Source organism: Podarcis liolepis (genome assembly GCF_965112155.1).
Source record: "Podarcis liolepis genome assembly, chromosome: 1".
NCBI lineage: Eukaryota > Metazoa > Chordata > Lepidosauria > Squamata > Lacertidae > Podarcis > Podarcis liolepis.
In genome coordinates, this window is record NC_139554.1 from 4,588,817 (window position 1) to 4,612,958 (window position 24,142).

A 24,142-nucleotide genomic window follows, 5' to 3' on the forward strand; every position below is an offset into this window, starting at 1 on the left:
ATCTAGGAGACCTCTATAAGCAAATGGAAACATTAGCAGGATTTTAATTCCACCTGTAATGTAATAAATACTATGGATAATATGGATTGATATAAAATTTAGAGTATGGAAGAATATGCAGTTGTAAATGTTGAAAATAGGATTCCATGGAGGGGATATGGGGAAGTCGAGAGATTCAGAGTAATCTCAATACATGGATATGTCTTTGGATTCTTATAATTTCGTATTGTTAAACCAAACAAAAATGATTAGAAGAAGAAGAAGAAACTGGCAAAGAGTGGAGACCCTTTTCGGATCATCTGAGAAAACATTCGTCAAACGAAATTGCAGGCAAGACTTGAAAGGCAAGCAAAAGGATGTAATGTAAGATATATGATTTTTTTTGGGGGGGGGGGAGTACTGTATTTAAGACGCGGGTGGTGCTGTGGGTTAAAACCACAGAGCCTAGGACTTGCCGATCAGAAGGTTGGTGGTTCAAATCACCGCAACGGGGTGAGCTCCCGTTGCTCGGTCCCAGCTCCTGCCAACCTAGCAGTTTGAAAACACGTCAAGGTGCAAGTAGATCAATAGGTACCGCTCCGGTGGGAAGGTAAATGGTGTTTCCGTGCGCTGCTCTGGTTCGCCAGAAGCGGCTTAGTCAGGCTGGCCACATGACCCAGAAGCTGTACGCCAGCTCCCTCGGCCAATAAAGCGAGATGAGCGCCGCAACCCCAGAGTCGGCCACGACTGGACCTAATGGTCAGGGGTCCCTTTACCTTTACCTTACTATATTTAAGGCAGCAGATAAAGGATTTGAACAGAAACATCGTGGAAGTAAGGTGGGAGGTCAAAACACCAGGGGAAGGTTGTACGGGAACTGAACGGAATTGGTTAATCTGTATGAAAATCAATAAAAATTTATGGGGGAGGAAGAGTGGTTAGACACTGGCATAAATCGCAGGAGGAAATTGACTGATGTCTCACATTTAACATGCCTTTAATAATAATAATAATAATAATAATTTATTATTTGTACCCCGCCCATCTGGCTGGGTTTCCCCAGCCACTCTGGGCGGCTTCCACAGAAAACAAAAAACATTAAAATATCATAGATTAAAAGCTTCCCTGAATAGGGCCGCCTTAAGATGTTTTCTGAATGTCAGGTAGTTGTCCATCACCTTGACATCCGATGGGAGGGCATTCCACAGGGCGGGCGCCACCACCGAAAAGGCCCTCTGCCTGGTTCCCTGTAGCTTCGCTTCTCGCAATGAGGGAACCGCCAGAAGGCCCTCGGCGCTGGACCTCAGTGTCCGGGCAGAACGATGGGGGTGGAGACGCTCCTTCAGGTATACTGGGCCGAAGCCGTTTAGGGCTTTAAAGGTCAACACCAACACTTTGAATTGTGCTCGGAAACGTACTGGGAGCCAATGTAGGTCTTTCAAGACCGGTGTTATGTGGTCTCGGCGGCCGCCCCCAGTCACCAGTCTAGCTGCCGCATTCTGGATTAGTTGTAGTTTCCGAGTCACCTTCAAAGGTAGCCCCACGTAGAGCGCATTGCAGTAGTCCAAGCGGGAGATAACTAGAGCATGCACCACTCTGGCCAGACAGTCAGCGGGCAGGTAGGGTCTCAGCCTGCGTACCAGGTGGAGTTGGTAGACAGCTGCCCTGGATACAGAATTGACCTGTGCCTCCATGGACAGCTGTGAGTCCAAAATGACTCCCAGGCTACGCACCTGGTCCTTCAGGGGCACAGTTACCCCATTCAGGACCAGGGAGTCCTCCACACCAGCCCGCCCCCTGTCCCCCAAAAACAGTACTTCTGTCTTGTCAGGATTCAACCTCAATCCATTAGCCGCCATCCATCCTCCAACCGCCTCCAGGCACTCACACAGGACCTTCACCGCCTTCACTGGTTCTGATTTGAAAGAAAGGTAGAGCTGGGTATCATCTGCATATTGATGGACACCCAGTCCAAACCCCCTGATGATCTCTCCCAGCGGCTTCATATAGATGTTAAAAAGCATGGGGGAGAGGACGGAACCCTGAGGCACCCCACAAGTGAGGGCCCAAGGGTCTGAACACTCATCCCCCACCACCACTTTCTGAACACGGCCCAGGAGAAAGGAGCGAAACCACTGTATAACAGTGCCCCCAGCTCCCAACCCCTCTAGACGGTCCAGAAGGATGTTATGGTCGATTGTATCAAAGGCCGCTGAGAGGTCCAGCAGAACTAGGAAACAACTCTCACCTTTGTCCCTAGCTCGCCGGAGATCATCAACCAGTGCGACCAAGGCAGTTTCAGTCCCATGATGAGGCCTGAACCCTGATTGGAAGGGATCCAAATGGTCCGCATCCTCCAGGCGTGCCTGGAGTTGTTCAGCAACCACACGCTCAATCACCTTGCCCAAGAATGGAAGATTTGAGACTGGGCGATAGTTGGCCATACTGGCCGGGTCTAAAGATGGTTTTTTAAGAAGCGGTTTAATGACCGCCTCTTTCAGCGGATCTGGGAATGTTCCCTCACAGAGGGAAGCATTCACCACCCCGCAGAGCCCATCGCCCAGCCCTTCCCGGCTAGCTTTTATAAGCCAGGATGGGCAAGGATCAAGGAGACAGGTGGTTGGTTTCACTCGTCCAAGCAGCCTGTCCACATCCTCGGGGGTAACGGATTGAAATTGATTCCATGCAACTTGACCAGACAGGGCTCTAGCACTCTCCCGCCCCAGCCCTGCTCCCACGGTGGTGTCTAGCTCCTTCCGAATATGAGTGATTTTATCTGCAAAAAACTTTGCAAAATCGTTGCAGGAGATCTTGGGGTCTTTACAAGGCCCCGATGGTAAAGGTGGTTCCGTTAAATTGCGGACCACCTGAAAGAGTCTCCTGCTACTATTTTCTGCAGATGCAATAGAGGCGGTGAAGAAAGTCTTCTTCGCCGTCGCTATCGCCACTTGGTTGGCTCGACGTTGAGCTCTAACCTGTGTCCGGTCAGATTCGGAGTGAGTTTTCTGCCACCGACGCTCTAGCCGTCTCAGCGATTGTTTCATCGCCCTCAGCTCCGAAGAAAACCACGGGGCTGTCCGGGCTCCATGCAATCGGAGAGGGCGCTTCGGAGCCAGACAGTCGATAGCCCTGGTTAACTCCGCATTCCAGCGGGCCACCAGGGAATCAGCTGAAAGGCCATCAACACGGGATAAAGCATCCCCTACCACTCTCTGGAAACCATTTGGATCCATTAAGTGGCGGGGGCGGACCATCCGAATTGGTCCCACCTCCCTGCAGAGGGGAAGGGTCGCGGAGAAGTCCAGTTGCACCAGGAAGTGATCTGACCATGGCACTTCTTTGGTTTCATTTTTACTTAGTGTCAGATCACCCACGTCGCTAGAGGTGAATACCAGGTCTAAGGCATGTCCATGACTATGAGTTGGGCCCAACTTATTCAGGGACAGCCCCATGGAGGCCATGCTTTCCACGAAGTCCCGAGCGGCCCCTTGTAAGGTCGTGTCGGCGTGGATGTTAAAATCCCCTAGGACAACCAAACTAGGTGTCTCCAGGAGAACATCCGCCACGACCTGAAGCAGCTCGGACAGGGAATCCTTGGTGCAGCGGGGAGGTCGGTACACCAAAAGGAATCCTGTACTGCCCCTATTGCCCAACTTCCAGAACATGCACTCAGAAAACTGGGTCTTCCCAGTAGGACGCCTGGTGCAGACTAATGACTTCCTAAAAATCACTGCAACCCCCCCTCCCCGCCCACATGGCCTGGGTTGCTGTGCGTAAGAGAAACCCGGTGGGCAAGCGGCAGCAAGGACGGGCCCATCTGTCTCATTCAACCAGGTCTCTGTCACACAAGCCAGGTCAAATCCTCCATCCACAATCAGGTCGTGGATGGCAGTGGTTTTATTCACCATTGACCTGGCATTACACAGCAACACCTTCAGGTTATGTGGGTTTCCCCTGTTGATTCCAGTATCCATCTGGTCAAGGCCAGACCCGGAGGCCGGGATAGTCTTCAAACAACGACTAAACCTGCCTCCTCGGTAATGACATGGTCTGGTCTTAGCGTAACTCCGCCTCCTGCCCATGATCACCGAGATCGGATGTCCCAGTGCTTCCCCCCCTGTGGAACTTGTCCCAGCCATCGTGTTGGCTGGGGCCTCACTCCCAGGCAGCCCTGATCCCACCCCTTAAAAACGAAACACAAACTATACAGAACCAATAAAACAACAGAAAACAAAAACAGAACAATTTAAGAGTCATCCTGAGCCCTTAACGCTAAACATCCAAGACTCTGGGGCATCGGAAGCTGCCTTATCAGCCCTGCTGCGTCAAAAGGCTGCAGGGTCTTTGGGGAAGGCCAAGAGCTCACTGGGAGAACACCTGCTCTGCCTGCAGAAGGTTGCAGATTCAAACCCAGCTGCTTTCGGGGCCAGCAGCAGAGGGTGCTCAAGCTGGGCGTCTGCCAGGGCCCCACAGCCAGCAGAAGACCCATGGATCCTAACTGTGTACTGTTCTGGTTGCCTCGCCTCAAAAAGGATATTGTACTTTTGGGAATTTCCCAGTAGTGATGTATGGAAGTGAGAGCTGGACCATCAAGAAGGCTGATTGCCAAAGAATTGATGCTTTAGAATTCTGGTGCTGGAGGAGACTCTTGAGAGTCCCATGGACTGCAAGAAGATCCAACCTCTCCATTCTGAAGGAAATCAGCCCTGAGTGCTCACTGGAAGGACAGATCCTGAAGCTGAGGCTCCAAGACTTTGGCCACCTCATGAGAAGAGAAGACTCCCTGGAAAAGACCCTGATGTTGGGAAAGATGGAGGGCACAAGGCGAGGGGGACGACAGAGGACGAGATGGTGGGACAGTGTTCTCCAAGCTACCAACATGAGTTTGACCAAACTGCGGGAGGCAGTGGAAGACAGGAGTACCTGGCATGCTCTGGTCCAGGGGGTCACGGAGAGGCGGACACGACTAAACAACTAAACAACAACAACACTTTTGGGAATGGTTCCAAAAAGGGCAACCGAAATTATCAAAGGCCTGGAGAAGAGGAGATTTAGAGATGATGTGATGGCTGTTGTTAGCTGCTGTGAGCCCGGCTTTGGCCAGAGAGGGCGGGATACAAATAACATCATCATCATCATCATTATTATTATTATTATTATTATTAGCCTCCTTCAAATATCTGAAGGGCTGTGATCACATGGAAGAGGCTTGTTTTCTGCTACTCCAGAGTGTAGGACCTGAACTAACGGATTCAAATGACAAGGAGATTCCAGCTAAACATCAGTCTGCAGAGCATGAGACTCTGCATGTCAGGGTCATGGGTTCAAATCCCATGTTGGGGGAAAAGATTCCTGCATTGCAGGGTGTTGGACTAGATGCCCCTCGTGGTCCCCTCCAGCTCTACAATTCTATGATCAGAAAGAACTTTCTGACAGTATGAGCTGTTCGGCAGTGGAACTGACTCCCTCGATAGTGTCTCTGAAAATTTTTACACATCGCTTGGGAAGATAGGCGAACTAATGCCAGTGTACTGGAAGAAGCAAAGATCACCAGTGTTGAAGCAATGATTCTTCAACATCAGCTTCGTTGGACGGCTCATGTTGTGCGGATGCCTGATGATCGTCTTCCAAAGCAACTACAGTGGTACCTCGGGTTACAGATGCTTCAGGTTACAGACTCCACTAACCGAGAAATAATACCTCGGGTTAAGAACTTTGCTTCAGGATGAGAACAGAAATCATGCTCCAGCAGTGCAGCAGCAGCAGGAGGCCCCATTACCTAAAGTGGTGCTTCAGGTTAAGAACGGACCTCCAGAACGAATTAAGTTCTTAACCCGAAGTACCACTGAACTCTATTCTGAACTTAAAAATGGAAAGCTTAATGTTGGTGGTCAACAAAAGAGGTTTAAAGACTCTCAAGGCAAATCTAAAAAAATGTGGTATAAGCACTGATAACTGGGAATTACTGGCCTGCGAGCGCTCCAGTTGGAGAACAGCCTTTACCAAAGGTGTCATGGACTTTGAAGACACTCGAACTCAGGACGCAAGGGAGAAACGTGCTAAGAGGAAGGCACGCTTGGCAAATCCACACCGTGATCATCTCCTGCCTGGAAACCAATGTCCCCACTGTGGAAGGATGTGTGGATCCAGAATTGGCCTCCACAGTCACTTACGGACTCACTGCTAAGACTGTGTTCATGGAAGACAATTTTACTCAGCTACGAGGGATCACCAAAGAAGAAGTTGAGATTCCTATATTGCAGGGTTGGACTAGATGACCCTTGGGGTCCCTTCCAACACTACAGGGCTACAATTCTACAACTGTAAACCTCTTTAAGTGCCCTTTTCACTCTGATGCAGCCCCAGCCCCATGGCAGCTCACCCCGCACCTCTTGGCCAGCTCACAGACTGGCTGCTTGTGCCCCAGGATTTTGGACTGCTCCCCCGGGGCGTGCCAGTCACATCCTCCCTTCCCACTCACCGTGAAAGGCAGGGAGCACACAGCGAAGGTGATGGTGATGATGGCCAGGAGGATGAGGTGGTCCAGCTCCTCGAACATGGACAGCTGCTTCCTGGCCGCGCACCTGGGGCTGGGCGCCTGGCCGTCGGAGGACTCCGTCTGGCGGAGCTGGGAAGAGGAGGAGGAGGAAGCGGCGGCTGCTGCTGCTGCGGTCGCCCGTCGGGTGGATTTGCCCCTCCGCTGCATGCGGAGCAGGTTGACGATGACGCTGAGGTTGCAGAGCAGCACGGCCAGGATGAGGAGCAGCAGCAGCGACGCGTAGAGGAGCGAGAAGGCGCCCCCCGACGACAGCTCCGCCGCGCCGCCGGCCCGCGGGAAGTGCATCTGGATGAAGCACCAGGTGCCCGGGCAGTACTGGACGTAGCGGCCGAAGCCGAGCAGCGGCAGGGCGCAGAAGGCGGCGGCCAGCGCGTAGAGGGCCGGCAGGGCGGCCAGCAGGAGCGGCGCGACGGGGCGGGCGCTCAGGAGCCGCTCGTACAGGTAGGGCGCGCCGATGGCCAGGCTGCGCTCCAGCGCCATGGCGCCCAGGCATCCCATCGTGGCCAGGCTGAAGAAGCTCATGGCGAAGGCGAAGTAGAGGCACACGCCGCCGCCGTCGGACAAGCCGCGCAGCGTCCGCCGGCGCCCGTAGGCTGCCAGCACTACCGGGCTCAGCAAACACGTGCCCAGCAGGTCTGTCAGCACCAGCGCCATCACCAACACGTGGAAGGGCGCCAGGCGCTCCCGGCGAGCCCGACGGCGAGCCCGCGCCCGCAGCAGCAGCCCCAGCGCCGTCACGTTGCCCAGCACACCGGCCGCGAACATGAGCGCCGCGCTGGCCGGGCTCTCGCCCGACGGCGGACGCAGCTCCAGCGCCGCCTCGCAGCTCGTGGTGTTCATCGGAGGGACTGCCCTCAGCGCGGTCCGTCAAGAGGGAAGGCAGGCGGAGGCGGGGAAGCCGGCGGGGGCGGGACCAGGCGACACCTCCCTCCTTCCTTGGAGAGAGACCGGGTGCCCCGTCGGGGGCGGAGCATCGGCCGGCCTCCCCAGTCCTTCGCCAGCAGCCGAGCCCCACGACGGCGTCCCCAAGGCGCACGAAGGAATCTACGGGGACCCCGAGGACCGTCGGAGGACTCCGTCTGGCAGAGCTGGGACGAGGAGGAGGAGGAGGACGACGACGAAGCGGCGGCCGCACCTGTTAGGGTGCTGGAGAAAGACCGGGTGCCCCGTCGGGGGCGGAGCGTCGGCCGGCCTCCCCAGACCTTCGCCAGCAGCCGAGCCCCACGACGGCGCCCCAAGGCACACAAAGGAATCGACGAGGACCTCACCGATCCTCGCCATCCGACGGCGTCCCGAAGGCGCACGCGGGGGGTGGGGGAGGGAATCGATGGGAAGCCAGAGGACTTCTCCAATTCCGCCCCCCACCACGGAGTCCCCAAGGCGCAGGGGGAATCGACGGGGACCTCGCCAATACTCCTCTCCCACGGGGTGTAGCACCTTTGCCAGTGCTTTCAACGCCGTGCAGTGTGCAGTCATCCGAGCCGTCTTGCTCCAGGGCCGGGATCCCGTCCTGCCACCGCAGCCCCGGCTTCGCCCTCGACGGGGCGATGCGGCAGCCCCCGATCTCCGCGGCGTCCCTGGGCGCTACACGCGCGTGGGTCTCCTTCACGCGGGTCCGTTGGTAGATGCAAACTGAAAACACGTGGCGGGGGACGCGGCCCCGTCAGCTCTGGGTGAGTGGAGAGGCGTGGAGATCTTTTCTCTGGATTTCCTAAGACATCCCCCCACTTTTCCTGCCTCGGGCTTCCGCGTCGGACCAGTTTTCAGGGACTCTGAACACTCAGGGATGTAATGACGAGGATGTCTCTGAGCATGTGTGGAGAGCGCTGCTGCTTCGCTCTCTCTCTGCGACTATTCGTGGAGGATTTTCAGGCAAAATCCACAGTTCTCTTTTCACGTTGCCTCCAGACTGTCACTGTTTCGTGTGGGAGGGATTCAGGTACATATCCAAAATTTACTTTAGTGCAATTAAAGTAGATGAAAAGGGTTCTGCTACCACAGCCCTTCCTTGCTTGATTGCATAAAGGAAATGGATGATTTGGAGCATATAGGTAGCAATCACGATTTATCGTCTCGCACTTTTAAAGGATATTAAAGGTTAAGGTAAAGGGACCCCTGACCATCAGGTCCAGTCATGGCCGACTCTGGGGTTGCGGCGCTTATCTCGCTTTACTGGCCGAGGGAGCCGGTGTACAGCTTCCGGGTCATGTGGCCAGCATGACTAAGCCGCTTCTGGTGAACCAGAGCAGCGCATGGAAACGCCATTTACCTTCCCGCCAGAGTGGTACCTATTTATCTACTTGCACTTTGATGTGTTTTCGAACTGCTAGGTTGGCAGGAGCAGGGACTGGGCAACGGGAGCTTGCCCCGTCCCGGGGATTTGAACCGCCGACCTTCTGAACGGCAAGTCCTAGGCTCTGTGGTTTAACCCACAGCGCTACCCGCGTCCGATATTGCTGGACCTCAAAGCCACATCTGCATAACTGAAAGGGAAAGTTTTGGGATCCAGAACAGGGAGCCATTTTCTCAGCCCTTGATTAACTTTATGAGGGCTAAGGAATTGGTACTATTTTGTTCTCATTGTCTTTAGGAAAAGCTCTTTTAAGCACCAACAAATAGCAGGCAGAATGAAACTCTGATGACATCTTGTAACACCACATAAGATTTCTGACTTATCCTTCTCGTGGTTTGATAAATTATTGCCAGAATGCTAAGCAAACATTGGCCCAACTCTCTCGACAGCATCTTATAACGGAAGTAGCCACTCAAGAGCTCATAAAATCCACATCATCTTATAAATGCCTCTTACACAAACATACCCTGGAATATAACAGAACTGAGTGGGAGACCTTGCGTATGGCTACTAGAGCAAAGAATGAGCCTAGATTTTGAGATATTTCTGCCCATGGCCCAGCTGAGACGAAAGGGATCATTGGAGCCCACATTTCAACTGATGACTGGACCAATTACAGTGGTGCCTTGGTTTACGAACTTAATCCGTTCCGGAAGTCTATTCTTAAACCAAGTGTTCTTAAACCAAGGCATGCTTTCCCATAGCAGCGGGGGACTCAATTTACAAATGGAACGCACACAACAGGAAGTGAAACATGTTCTTATTCCAAGGCAAAGTTCACAAACCAAAACACCTACTTCTGGGTTTGCAGTTGTTCATAAACTAAGCTGTTCTTAAGCCAAGGTACCACTGTATTATTTTACTAAATCATACAGTTCTCCATCAGTTTCTGAGCTTTGCATAGACCGTGGAGTTTCTCTTCTTTGGGATCCAATGCAGGTGGTGCTGTGGTCTAAACCACAGAGCCTAGGGCTTGCTAATCAGAAGGTCGGCTGTTCAAATCCCTACGACGGGGTGAGCATTTGTTGTTCGGTCCCAGCTCCTGCCAACCTAGCAGTTTGAAAGCACGTCAAAGTGCAAAGTAGATAAATAGGTACCGCTCCAGCGGGAAGGTAAACGGCGTTTCTGTGCGCTGCTCTGGTTCGCCAGAAGCGTCTTAGTCATTCTGGCCACATGACCTGGAGGCTGTCTGCGGACAAACACCAGCTCCCTCGGCCAGTGTGGTGTAGTGGTTAAGAGCGGTAGTCTCGTAATCTGGGGAACCGGGTTCGCGTCTCCGCTCCTCCACATGCAGCTGCTGGGTGACCTTGGGCCAGTCACACTTCTCTGAAGTCTCTCAGCCCCGCTCACCTCACAGAGTGTTTGTTGTTGGGGAGGAAGGGAAAGGAGAATGTTAGCCACTTTGAGACTCCTTTGGGTAGTGATAAAGCGGGATATCAAATCCAAACTCTTCTTCTTCTTCTTCTTCAGTAAAGTGAGATGAGCGCCGCAACCCCAGAGTCGTCCGCGACTGGACTTAACAGCCAGAGGCCTTTACCTTTACCTTTAACCTCACAGTCGGGTTGTGACTCCACAGCCGTGAGCAGAGGAGGAATGACCGTTGGGAGAAGCACAGAGAGAGGAAATGTCTTGGTGCATCTGCAGCAACACAACTGGACACCTTCTTCTGCCCCAGCTGCAACTAAACATGTCTCTCCAGTATCGGTCTCAACAGCCACAGCAGGTGGTGTAACCTTCCAAATGTTTGACTTCACCCCCAAAGGCACATCCTCCTCTATTTGTCTCCTGAGACAGACAGATGCCAACCAACAACCTCACACCAAGTTAAATCAATGATAAATCAACCTAATAAGGATCCGAAGTCAACTTTCCTTGCCCCCCCAGAAATGTTTAAAACCTGCTTCAACTGGTGGACTCCTGTCCTTGCTAAGCTGTTACACTGAGATCACTCTGACTGGCTCAGTTCCTCCAGGTTGGAAATTGTAGTACAGTGGTGCCCCGCAAGATGAAATTAATTCGTTCCGCAATTTTTGTTGTCTAGCGAATTTTTCGTCTTGCGAAGCACGAAATCCCATAGGAATGCATTGAAAATCAATTAATGCGTTCCTATGGTCAAAAAAAGTCCAAACAAAGCCAAATTTGGTACAACAACAGTTTATTAACTGCTCTTTAAAGTCACACATACTGTAAAGAGCAGTTCAAAAATTGAAGGGAAAATAAATTAACTTTATAAACAAAACATGTCTTTGTTTTTAGACAAAGAAAACAAAGTCGCGAGACGTTTTCGTCTTGCGAAGCAAGCCCATAGGGGAAATTCGTCTTGCGAGGCAAATCGAAAACGGAAAAACCTTTCGTCTAGCAAGTTTTTTGTCTTGCAAGGCATTCGTCTTGCGAGGTACCACTGTACAGTGGATGCTCAGGTTGCGAACGTGATCTGTGTGGGAGGCACGTTCGCAACCCGCAACACTGTGTCTGCACACACGCGGGTCGCGATTTGGTGCTTGTGTGCATACGCAAAGTGAGATCTAGTGTTTCTGTGTAACCCTTTCCGGTACTTCTGGGTTCGGTGCGCACCCCAAAAATGCGCAACCTGAAGCTTCTGTAACCTGAGGTATAAGTGTATATCCTATTTCAGAGCACAATTCAAAGTGTTGGTGCTGACCTTTACAGCCCTAAACGGCCTCGGCCCAGTATATCTGAAGGAGCGTCTCCACCTCCATCATTCTGCCCGGACACTGAGGTCCAGCGCCGAGGGCCTTCTGGCTGTTCCCTCCCTGCAAGAAGCCAAGTTACAGGGAACCAGGCAGAGGGCCTTCTCAGTAGTGGCACCAGCCCTGTGGAACGCCCTCCCACCAGATGTCAAAGAGAACAACAACTACCAGACTTTTAGAAGACATCTGAAGGCAGCCCTGTTTAGGGAAGCTTTTAATGTGTGATGTATTTTAATATTTTTTTGGAAGCTGCCCAGAGTGGCTGGGGAAGCCCAGCCAGATGGGCGGGGTATAAATTATTATTATTATTATTATTATTATTATTATTATTATTATTATTATTATTTCATTCCCAGAATCACAGACCAATCAGGCTGTTGGAGACCTCTTCTGTGTGAAGAGCAAGCTGGTTTTTGGCATTTCTGTTCCGCTGTTGATCGTTGCTAAACTTTGCCCCAACTATTTGGGAAAACTATTGAAAACCATGTGAGGCTCTTTGCTGTGTCTGTTGACCTGGCATCATCAGCTGACCCCCAGTCCCGCTTGAAGATAGCCACAGCCTAGGAGTTCCCCTCCTACCTGGGCAAGTGGAAGGGGTCAAAGAACAGCAGCAATGTCCTGAGCTACAAAAAATAATGGCAAAGAGTCTTAAAGACACTTTTTCCCTTTCTGCGGCAGACACACCCTGTAGAAAAACAAGTGATGATGCAAACCGTTGCCTCGTCGGAAGTTTATTGGGACGGGCACCATCTGTTAGAGTTGCCACGTATTGTCACCTGAAGAATAACCATCTTCCCTCCAAAAGAAAGTTTGCTCAGGGCTGCAAATGTCATCCCAGGGCTCAGTCTGAGCAAGGACCCATCAGCACGCAAGCCTTGGCTTATTAATAATAATAATTTTATTATTTATACCCTGCCCATCTGGCTGGGCTTCCCCAGCCACTCTGGGCGGCTTCCAACAAAATATTAAAATACTGTAATACATCAAGCATTAAAAGCTTCCCCAAACAGGGCTGCCTTCAGATGCCGTCTAAAAGTCTGGTAGTTGTTTTTCTCTTTTACATCTGCTGGGAGGGCGTTCCACAGGGCGGGTGCCACCACCGAGAAGGCCCTCTGCCTGGTTCCCTGTAACTTGGCTTCTTGCAGTGAGGGAACCGCCAGAAGGCCCTCGGAGCTGGACCTCAGTGTCTGGGTAGAATGATGGGGGTGGAGACGCTCCTTCAAGTCTACTGGGCGGAGGCCGTTTAGGGCTTTCAAGGTCAGCACCAACACTTCGAATTGTGCTCGGAAACGTACTGGGAGGCAATGTAGATCTTTCAAGACTGGTGTTATGTGGTCTCGGCGACTGCTCCCAGTCACCAGTCTGGCTGCTGCGTTCTGGATTAGTTGTAGTTTCCGGGTCACCTTCAAAGGTAGCCCCATGTAGAGCGCATTGCAGTAGTCCAAGCGGGAGATAACCAGAGCATGCACCACTCTGGCAAGACAGTCCATGGGCAGGGAGGGTCTCAGCCTACGTACCAGATGGAGCTGGTAAACAGCTGCCCTGGACACAGAATTGACCTGCGCCTCCATGGACAGCTGTGAGTCCAAAATGACTCCCAGGCTGCGCACCTGGTCCTTCAGGGGCACAGTTACCCCATTCAGGACCAGGGAGTCCTCCACACCAGCCTGCCCCCTGTCCCCCCAAAACAGTACTTCTATCTTGTTAACCTCATCCTATTCTCTGCTCTCCAAGCAGCTCCCCGATTCTGTTTGGGATATGATTAACTCAAGTCAGTCATTCCTTCTTCCACTGTGACTGCCTCTATCTCCACCTCTGGGTTGGGTTCATTGAATTATTTCAGTAGCAGCACCAGCCCCACTGCTGTAAGATGCTAAATTTGTGAGTCAGGAAATCCCTGGTCCACATCCCACCACAATCATTTCCTACCGTGCTCTTAACTCTGGGCTTTTACCCATCTTAATTTAACTCTCCCAGCTTAAAACGGTTAGATCAGTCACATTCTCGCACTCCATGCCCCTGGGATAACGGCCAGTGTGCCCATGAGGCAGCAAAATAAGAAATAAATATCCCGTTTCTCCTGAGCACAAACTGCATCTGTGTGATTCACTCTCTCCTGACCTTCAAACAATTAGCCTCCGCTGGAAGTGGGCAGTTCTGGCACTCTTTGCATCGGGCGTGTCAGGGTCATTCAGTGCATGTGGTGCCACAGAATTAATTGCCCCCGGAGGAGGGGTCTGCTGTGTCTCTGGATGAGTCACTGGGCACCTGGGCAAAAAAAAATCCCAACCAGATGCGGGGAGGGAATTTTCAAGCAGTGAATAGTGCATGGGAAAGTCCGTTCCCCAGGTTATGAAGGCTGGAGCTTGAAGATTAGAGTAGCAACTTATATAGACGCTACAGGCTCTATGATCAAGGAGACAGAGCGACTCTCCTAAGGGGGAAAGTTTCAGCATTTGGGATTTTTCCATTTAGAGAAAAGATTAGTAAGAGGCAACACAATAGAAGTTTATAAAAATTAAAAAGAAAGTGGCCAGAGAATGGAGCAGAATAATGTAAGTTTCAGGACAGATGAAAGAAAGTTCTTCTTCATGTAGCACAGATTTAAACTATGGAACTCCCTGCCACAGGAACTGCAGGAATGGGGAGCACTCCTGTGGTCGGATCCTGCTTGCTGGTTTCCCAATAGTGGCATCTGGTTGGCCACTGTGACGACAGGATGCTGGAGGCGGTTGGAGGATGGATTGAGGTTGAATCCTGACAAGACAGAAGTACGGGTTTTGGGGGACAGGAGGCGGGCAGGTGTGGAGGATTCCCTGGTCCTGAATGGGACAACTGTACCCCCTGAAGAACCAGGTGTGCAGCCTGAGAGTCATTTTGGACTCACAGCTGTCCATGGAGGCACAGGTCAATTCTGTGTCCAGGGCAGCTATTTACCAGCTCCATCTGGTACATAGGCTGAGACCCTCCCTGCCCACAGACTGTCTCGCCAGAGTGGTGCATGCTCTGGTTATCTCCCGCTTGGACTACTGCAATGCGCTCTACGTGCGGCTACCTTTGAAGGTGACCAGGAAACTACAACTAATCCAGAATGCGGCAGCTAGACTGGTGACTGGGAGCGGCTGCCGAGACCGCATAACACCGGTCTTGAAAGACCTATGTTGGCTCGCAAGAAGCCAAGTTACAGGGAACCAGGCAGAGGGCCTTCTCGGTAGTGGCGCCTGCCCTGTGGAACACCCTCCCACCAGATGTCAAAGAGAAAAACAACTACCAGACTTTTAAATGACATCTGAAGGCAGCTCTGTTTAGGGAAGCTTTTAATGACTGATGCATTACTGTATTTTAATATTGTGTTGGAAGCCGCCCAGAGTGGCTGGGGAAACCCAGCCAGATGGGCGGGGTATAAATAAAAAATTATTATTATTATTATTATTATTATTATTATTATTATTATTATTATAGATCAAGCTAGTGGCCTGGTCCAAAAGGCTGTTCTGATGCTCTTATGTTCCTGCTGCTCAATTCCCATCCCTTTTCTGTGCAAAAGACCTCCAGCAAGTCAGCCTGTCCTGTTTAAGCTTCTGAGCAGCTCACAATTCATAGGAGCAGGCTGGGGTTTCATAACAGTTTGTTAATCCCCATGATTTAAAGGAGCAGGGCTGCGGCCACAGTAATCCAGAAGACAACAAGCTCCCTTAAGGAATCCTCAGAGCTCAGCTTTTGTTATGAAAAAGTCTCTCGGGCAGAACATTGGAGCTGGATGGACTGCGCTGTTGCCAACTGATATCCATCTTCCTGGCGCATTTTGAGTGGAGCTCAGGGCAATGTTGTTGCATACTTTTCAAAAGTTCATACGCAGCCCACAACACTTAACAAATCCGGAACTCTGTGATGCCCCATGGCCAACACAGATAAAAGGAGGTCCTTCTTCACTCAGCACATAGTTAAACCATGGAACTCCCTCCCACAGGAGGCAAAGAAGACCACTAAATTGGGTAGTCTTAAAAGAGGTTTAGACCAGGCATAGGCAAAGTCCGGCCCTCCAGATGTTTGGGACTGCAAGTCCCATCAAGGTAAAGGTAAAGGGACCCCTGACCGTTAAATCCAGTCGCAGACGACTCTGGGGTTGCGGCGCTCATCTCGCTTTACTGGCTGAGGGAGCTGGCATTTGTCCGCAGACAGCTTCTGGGTCATGTGGCCAGCATGACTAAGCCACTTCTGGCGAACCAGAGCAGCGCACGGAAATGCTGCTTACCTTCCCGCCAGAGTGCTACCTATTTATCTACTTGCACTTTGACGTGCTTTCGAACTGCTAGGTTGGCAGGAGCAGGGACTGAACAACGGGAGCTCACCCCGTCGAGGGGATTCGAACCGCCGTCCTTCTGATCAGCAAGCCCTAGGCTCTGTGGTTTAACCGACGGCGCCACCCGTGTCCCTTCTAAATATATACATCCAGTGGCGTAGCGTGGGGGGTGCAGGGGGGGCCAGCCGCACTCGCAGCTCTCTGCCCCTACCTGGCTCACTCACTCTCTCTCACTGCAGTGCTGGCTGTGCGAATCCGATCCGAGCCGCCGGGTCGCCGCCCACTGTGGAGGGGGGGGGGTGCCAGGCGTGCGGTGTGGAGAGAGAGAGAGGGACTATCTGGGGGAGGGACAGTGCAACGGCCGCCCAGCGCAGCGCTGAGCATGGGAGAGAACCACACCAGACCAGACCAGGCAGCAGCAAGAAGAAGCTGGCAGCGGCGGCAGGTTAGGGGTTAGGGGGCGCAAATTATTTGCCTTGCCCCGGGTGCTGACAACCCACGCTACGCCACTGTATACATCACCCTAAAAGATACACACACCAGCCACTCAGCAAACATCTGCCCCTCCTTTAATTCTTCCTATACCCCAGTAGATAGTGAAATCAGAGGGTGGGTGGTCTGTGTCCCAAAATACAGGGTATCACCCACCTAACAGGTTTCCCAGCTGCCTCTGTGCACCTCCTCCAAAACTGCAGCCCCCAAAACCACTCCAAGACACCTACATAATACCCTCGGGTGTTGGTACCCCAGTTCCCTCTGAGGTTGAGATGATGCCACCTTTATTTGCCCCCACTTGCCTTCCTTTTCAGAAGCCCGTCTCTTTCTTTCGGGTCATTCCCTTATTATTTAAATTCCTACCCCGCTTGTTCTCCAAGGAGCTCAACGAAGCATACTTTCTTCTTCCCCTCCCTCTCATTTTATGCTCACACCAACCCCGCAAGGTGGGCCAGGCTCGGAGCAACGGGGACTGGCTGGCCCAAGTTTGGTGAGGGGGGATTTGAACCCAGGTCTCCCAGGTCCCAGTCGAGCACTCTAACCACGACACCAACCAGGAACCACTTCACAGCTGGAGAAGGAAAGCCGCATGATGTTTTTACAGAGGTGGTCTCTTAATGGATGGCGGCTAACAGATTGAGATTGAATCCTGACAAGACAGAAGTACTGTTTTTGGGGGACAGGAGGCGGGCAGGTGTGGAGGATTCCCTGGTCCTGAATGGGGCAACTGTGCCCCTGAAGGACCAGGTGTGCAGCCTGGGAGTCATTATCTTATATCATATATCTTATATATCTTATATTATCTTATATCACATATCTTATATTTTGGAAATGTATATCCAGTTTATTTCCCTTTAAATTTTTTGGGGCCCAAAGAGAGTGGGGCCCTAAGCTAGAGCTTGTTTAGCTCATACATAAATCTGACACTGGTTAGGAGATGCTTTTTGAACACTTGAAAAGTGTTAGCAACTACAAAAATGCTTGGCTCAAGGTGTGTCTTTTCCCTCATCTGTCAAATGCTGCCACCTATGGGGTGAAATCATTAATATTTCTGTAATATCCAGCAAAATAGCTAGGGCCGTGGTTACCAATTTGCTAAGTATATTGCAAACTCCCTGTTTTGCAAAAGCCAAGACATGGACCCCCTACTTTGGAAAATTCTGGTATCTCTAAGGAAGTGGTTTTTTTTTAAAAAAAAAATGTGAATGGTGCCACGGAACTCCTTGGTAGTGTTACGGAAATTACGGGGGGGGGGGGGGCGCACATCTTTAAAGTTGTTAAATGTTACAAATATTATGCATAAATGTACCCTTTCGACTTGACAGCTCAGGGAAGTTACCTAGCTTTAAAAATCATATAAAATCAACCCCTTTGCCAGTTTCCTTCATTCCACCGCCAATTTGCTTCATTGGCCAAGGACTTGGAAACCACTCGGTCCCCACCATAATCCCTCAAGCGGGAAGTCAGGTACAGTGGTGCCCCGCAAGACGAATGCCTCGCAAGACGGAAAACTCGCTAGACGAAAGGGTTTTCCGTTTTGGAGGTGCTTCGCAAAATGAATTTCCTATGGGCTTGCTTTGCAAGACGACAATGCCTTGCGAGTTCCTGCTGTTCCCCCCCCTTTCCCCCCTTTTTCTAAGCTGCTAAGCTGCTTATCAACTGATCCGATCAGCAGATAAACCGCTAAAAGCCGCTAATAGCGCCAATCCGCTAATCCTTCAATGGGCTTGCTTCGCAAGACAAAAAACCTGCTAGTCGAAGAGAATCACAGAACGGATTCTTTTCGTCTTGCGAGGCACCACTGTACTCACAGGAAGGTACTCATAGGTGTCAAATCACTGGGCAAAGGCACTCCTCCGGACTTGCCCAGGTGGCAGACTATGCAAACCAAAGTTCTATTGTCCCTTTGTAGTAGGTGCTTAGAATGTACTTCCCAATACATATCCTGTATCCACCTGTTACCCCAACACATTCCTTTTATATTAATCATGTATAATTCTCCCCTTTTCCGATGTAGTGATGATGCTTAATAAACTGTATGCTGGGATAAGATAGAAACTTTTAAAAGTCCTTGTCACCCCATCCTCGGGGTTCAAAATTCCTCTTTGAACCTATAATAATAATAATAATAAATTTTATTTATACCCCACCCTTCCCGGTTCAAAAACCGGGCTCAGGGCAGCTAACAACAAATTTAAAACACTTAATTATAAAAGCAGCATAAAATACAGTATAAAAACATGAATAACAATAAAAATCAAAAATCAATCAGATAATCCCCAGGGCTAGCTGGCTGAATTGGTCCTACCTGGGCCAGCGAGGGGGTCAGGGGAGAATTAGCTGTGGGGTCTCAGAGCAGGTGATCTTCATAAAAGGTGAGGGGGAGGAAAGGGAAGGGAAATAAAAGATCAGGCTGAATTCAAATTAAAGGCCAGGCGGAATAGCTCTGTTTTACAAGCCCAACGGAAAGGAGATTAAATCCCAAAGGACCCTAGTCTCATGGGACAGAGCATTCCACCAGGTTGGAGCCATCACTGAAAAGGCCCTGGCCCTGGTGGAGGATTTGCTCCAGTTGGTGGCTGGACTCCTTCCTTTATTCCGCAGGGACTCGTGGGCTCTGCCCAAAGCCTCGCACCTACATTTTTCCGTAACAGTAAAATATGAGGACCGTCCCCGTCCCCCGTGTCCATGGACCACCAGTTGGGAACCACTGGTGTAAAGCATAATCCTGGCAACATTCTGCCCCTTAACAGATTTCAACAGGATACATTTAAGTGTGCAGTAGATGTCAGGTTTCCCCTACAGTTTCCAAAAACAAAGGCAAGAAAATCACCCTTGACTCATCAGCACGATGCAGCAAAATGCAAAGGGCTAGAATCCTGTTCTATTCAAAGGGCGGAAGGGCTATTCATTGTTGAGCTCTGGCCTGGGAAAAACAGCCTTCCTGGGAAGATTCTACAATAGAGAATCTACAAGGTCTCTTCCTCATAAGAATCCCTGTTCAGTTGCAGCCACAGCCAAACAGAATGTGCCACCAGTGGCGTAGCGTGGGGGGTGCAGGGGGGGGCCGGCCGCACCGGGCGCAACATCTGGGGGTTAGGGTTAGGGGGCGCAAATCCACGGGTTAGGGGGCGCAAATTACTTGCCTTGCCCCGGGTGCTGACAACCCACGCTACGCCACTGTGTGCCACGCAGATTGGGCTGCAGAGTATCACACACCTATTGTGTGGCTGAGGCCACAATCCTGATATGCGCAGCCCTGACACACGCAGGCAAAGGCACAGCTCTCTTCATGTCTTTATCTGCCCCACACCTGATATTCTGTGAGATGGACGTGTGATAGGAATTTTGAGGTCTTCGATATAGGTTAAATGTTCATAAGTGTACCAACCAAGCAAAGATCAGCACAGGAAGACTGACCTGAAACCATTTTGATTCCCAAACTGACCAAACATTTTCTCCGCAAGGTCAAAGGAAAATGGAAAAGGCTCCCCATTGTCTTTTCCTTCACAAATCCTGTCTTAAGGGCATGTTTAAGATATGAATAGGGTGTGAGCTGTGACCTGGGTGGGGGTGGGGTCAGGTGGCGATGTTTCTATTTTACTTACTATACGTAGGGTTTTGTGCCAGTGTGGCTTGTGCAGGTTCTTTGCTGTTCATTTGTGTTCCTTTGGTGGTGAGAGAGGTTGGGGTTGGCCTCTTTCTTTCTTTCTTTCTTTCTTTCTTTCTTTCTTTCTTTCTCTCTCTCTCTCTCTCTCTCTCTCTCTCTCTCTCTCTCTCTCTCTGTAACCTGTGATATTTTTTCCACACTTCTCTTTCCTTTTTCTGAAGGCACTGTTAATTTTAGAGAGAAGAAAATCAAACTGCACTTCACAAACCACTCAAGTGATTTCGGTGGAGCTGAAATGGATGGTCTTGCAGCTTGCTAACATTACTCCCATGACATTTTAAAACAGGAAATGCTGTTGCCACCAGAAGAGCAATCAAAGTCTGCCCAGTGATTACTTAGTTGTTGAGTTTATTGCTTTGTTGTTCCTATTTATTGTACTTGTTATCTTTCTGCTGGAAACTTTGCTTTTTTTAAAAAAAGGTGGCAATGGCAGGAGTGGAGGCGGCTCTAGACTCTGTCCCTACCTCATTTCTTCACTCTGAATTGCCCTCAATCAAAGTGGCTTTTGTCCCCAAACAATCCCAAATAAATGTTTGCCTGCATTTAAGGAGGTGAACTGATGTGTGCTAAAATAAATGAGCAAAATTCTGCATCGGGAAAAGCTGAATTCTGCAACCAGTTATGAATTCTGTGACCGTGTGTCATTCATTTGCAAAATTTATTCTACTTTTTGCTAGCCACAAGGAAAGAACAAAACAGGGCACCAATGCTTAGCCACTTCTCTGGCTTAAGATTTTATTAGTCATTGTTCACACAGCTTCTAGAATCTTGCTTGCTTCTTTGCGAAAGCAGAGATCCTGAGGGAGCTGAAATCCATGTAAAAAACCCCAAATACTGCATTCTGCAACATTTCTGTGCTCCTGCCAAATAACAGCAAGCAGAAAGTCATGCCATCAGGCTTTGAAATCTTTCGAGGTGTTGAATGTACCAAAAAGCAACCCACACAGTTGATTACATTTCCCAAAAAAAACCAGTAATCGGTGTTTCCGTGCGCTGCTCTGGTTCGCCAGAAGCGGCTTAGTCATGCTGGCCACATGACCCGGAAGCTGTAAGCCGGCTCCCTCGGCCAATAAAGCGAGATGAGCACCGCAACCCCAGAGTTGGTCACGACTGGACCTAATGGTCAGGGGTCCCTTTACCTAAAATGAAATACCCCATCAGGGAGAAGGACTAGCCAATTGATTTATTCTTTGAAGGCCTTTATATACGGAACTGTGAACTTTTTAAAATGAGGGGGCATAAAATTTGAAGAAAAAAGCAAAAGCATGCAAAGGTACGAACAATGAAAATTCTCCATAAAATGTCTTTGTGCCTGAAGCTGACAGAGGGCTTTTCCTTAGCCTGCGGAAACTCTTCAATTTTACGCTGTCCGAAATGGTCCAGTCCACTGCCGCCTCCTCCTTCTGTGGTCCCTAGGAAGGGAAGCAAAGAGCCACAACCCACCTTTGCCTGTTGGATGGCATAGCGGCAATTCCAGCTGCCGCCCTTCCACATCTGGACCCAGATGTGTGTCCGTTGCAGAGCATGCCTCTAAGGCAGTGGTGGCCAAACTTGGCCCTCCAGCTGTTTTGGGACTACAACTCCCATCATCCCTAGCTAACAGGACCAGTGGTCAGGGATGATGGGAATTGTAGTCCCAAAACAGCTGGAGGGCCGAGTTTGGCCACCACTGCTTTAAGGGGACATCTCCCATGCTACCTTTCAAAGACATGAGAGTTTTTCCTCCAGATTCGTGTAAACTTAGGACTTTGCCTTATTCTGAATCAGGCTACTGGTTCATCCAAATCAGTATTGTCAACACTGACTGGTAGCATCTCTCCTGGATTTCAGACGGGGGTCTCCACTTCCAGCCCTGCTTGGAGATATATCTGGGAATTCAGCCTGCGCCTTCCTCAACATAATAAAGAGATGCATGCATTATTTCTTGAATAAGACAGGAATGTGCCCAAAAGGCTGGATGCTTTTCATGGTATATAAAAGAGCCTAAATGTCAGCTGTTGCCAGATTCTTTGCAAGCACCCCAGTCGTTGGCAATCAGGCAATCAGAGGCTATTTATTATTACTGTTTATTTCACATAACTTATACACTGCTTGTTTGTAAAATAAAAAGGCGCTTTACAAAAGACATACAATTATCACGAAGGAAAACTGACAATAAGTTAAGACTTTCGAAAAGTTGCAATAACAATAGACTAAAAACATTATAGCTCGCATGAACTTTCTAAACATCTGGATATGTTTGTCTAACAAGGATGTTTTTAGCAGGCACCCAAAAGAGTACGGTGAAGGCGCTTGCCTGATAATCAAGTGGCAGGGAGTTCCAAAGTGTGGACTCTGCCACACTGAAAGACTGAGTTCTTACAAGGGCGGAATGGGTATTACGAGGCACCTGGAACAGGACTAATTCCATCAATCAAAGCACTCACGGGACGTGGGTGGTGCTGTGGGTTAAACCACAGAGCCTAGGACTTGCCGATCAGAAGGTTGGCGGTTCGAATCCCCGCGACGGGGTGAGCTCCTGTTGCTCGGTCCCTGCTCCTGCCAACCTAGCAGTTCCAAAGCATGTCAAAGTGCAAGTAGATAAATAGGTACCATTCCAGCGGGAAGGTAAACGGCGTTTCCGTGCGCTGCTCTGGTTTGCCAGAAGCGGCTTGGTCCTGCTGGCCACATGACCCAGAAGCTGTAGGCCAGCTCCCTCGGCCAATAAAGTGAGATGAGCGCCGCAAACCCAGAGTTGGTCACGACTGGACCTAATGGTCAGGGGTCCCTTTCCCTTTACCTAAGTACCATCTATACATCATTTTCATAACATTCTCTTTAAGAGCACTGGGAATGTAAAGAAAGGGAAGGTATCTTTTATCACATGTGGTGGACTTGTAAAGAGGTAAATGCTTTCTGGGAAACGGTATATAATGAGTTAAAGAAAATGTTTTAAAATACTTTTGTTAAAAAACCAGAAGCCTTTTTATTGGGTATAGTGGGCAAAGATATACCAAGGGAGGTTAAAAGACTCTTTATGTATGCAACAACTGCAACAAGAATTCCTTTAGCCCAACGAAAGAAGAGTGGCAGATGAAGATGATGGACTTTGCAGAACTGACAGGAAAAATCCGAAACCAACATAATCAAGTATTCCAAAAGGACTGGAGTAAATTTATACGATACCTGAAAGATTATTGTAAGCAATTAACATCCCTAGCAGGGTTGTCTGAAGACTTGTAATGAGAAATTTTCTACCTTTCAATATTTATTTAATTTTTGAGTCATTTTGTAACGAGTCTCATTAGAATTGGAAAACGTACAAATTGCAACGATATAAAGGTTAATTTTGAAAGCCATGAGGCGGGAGGGAAGGAAGTAGACAGGGTGGTAAAGTAGAAAATGATGATGTGATTGTATATTATTAAACGGAAAATAAATAACAAATATTAAAAATAAAAATATCAGGCGCTTGGCAGATGTCTCAGACTAAACATTTGTTTGGCCGGCTGAAGCAAACCAACCGGTCTTCCCAAGGTGAAAAACTGCTCCTGGGAGGGTGTGTGTTTGTGATTGCCAGAAGGACCAACCAATCGGCAAACACAAACAGGTTTCTTCGGAGCTTGGCCGGAACGGAACAAGGGGCACCTCCAGGGAGGCTTCACCCCTCAAACGACGCACGACTGGATGCGCCCCAATATTGCAGAACAACGTGACACCATCGTGAAGTTTTATTTCCAACCTTTTTGTCAAGGGCTCCAACCCCTTTGATGGTTTCAGTTGTCCTTTCTCAGTCCTGGCCTGACTGATGCTCAACATTCCGTAGCTTCCCCAGCAAGGCTCACGATTCATAGAATCGGAACTGTAGAATTGGAAGGGGATTCCCCAGGTCATCTAGTCCAACCCCCCACCATGCAAGCTAATGATTCACTGGACGAAACCCAACATTGGCTTGATGACATCTGCACCATTCATGTATAAAGTATGTGGGGGGGGGCATGTTGAGGAGGAGATTCCTGATTTAAACGCAGAAAGGAGGATTTAGCTGAGGGCAGATCAACTCCACCGTCCCTCCCCTTCAAGAAAAGGTAAA

At 49.9% G+C, this 24,142-nt stretch overlaps 1 protein-coding gene and 1 long non-coding RNA gene across 4 annotated transcripts in view; one reads left to right on the forward strand and one right to left on the reverse strand.

The window, feature by feature from the left end:
- PTGER2 (prostaglandin E receptor 2) overlaps nucleotides 1-7,386 on the reverse strand; it is a 28,185-nt gene extending 20,799 nt beyond the window's left edge. For all 3 annotated transcript variants that reach the window (XR_014528950.1, XR_014528951.1, XM_083515779.1), the window contains exon 1: nucleotides 6,461-7,386. Coding sequence is in view for 1 of the 3 variants with exons in the window: in XM_083515779.1 (XP_083371905.1) it covers nucleotides 6,461-7,378 (918 nt within the window). In the remaining 2 variants the exon portion in view is untranslated. The remainder of the gene's footprint in view (nucleotides 1-6,460) is intronic.
- Nucleotides 7,387-8,029: 643 nt separating this feature from the next.
- Nucleotides 8,030-12,238, forward strand: LOC310712996. The gene is made up of 2 exons (XR_014529066.1): nucleotides 8,030-8,211; nucleotides 11,959-12,238. It is a non-coding gene; the product is annotated as an uncharacterized lncRNA (long non-coding RNA).
- The last annotated feature ends 11,904 nt before the right edge of the window (nucleotides 12,239-24,142 follow it).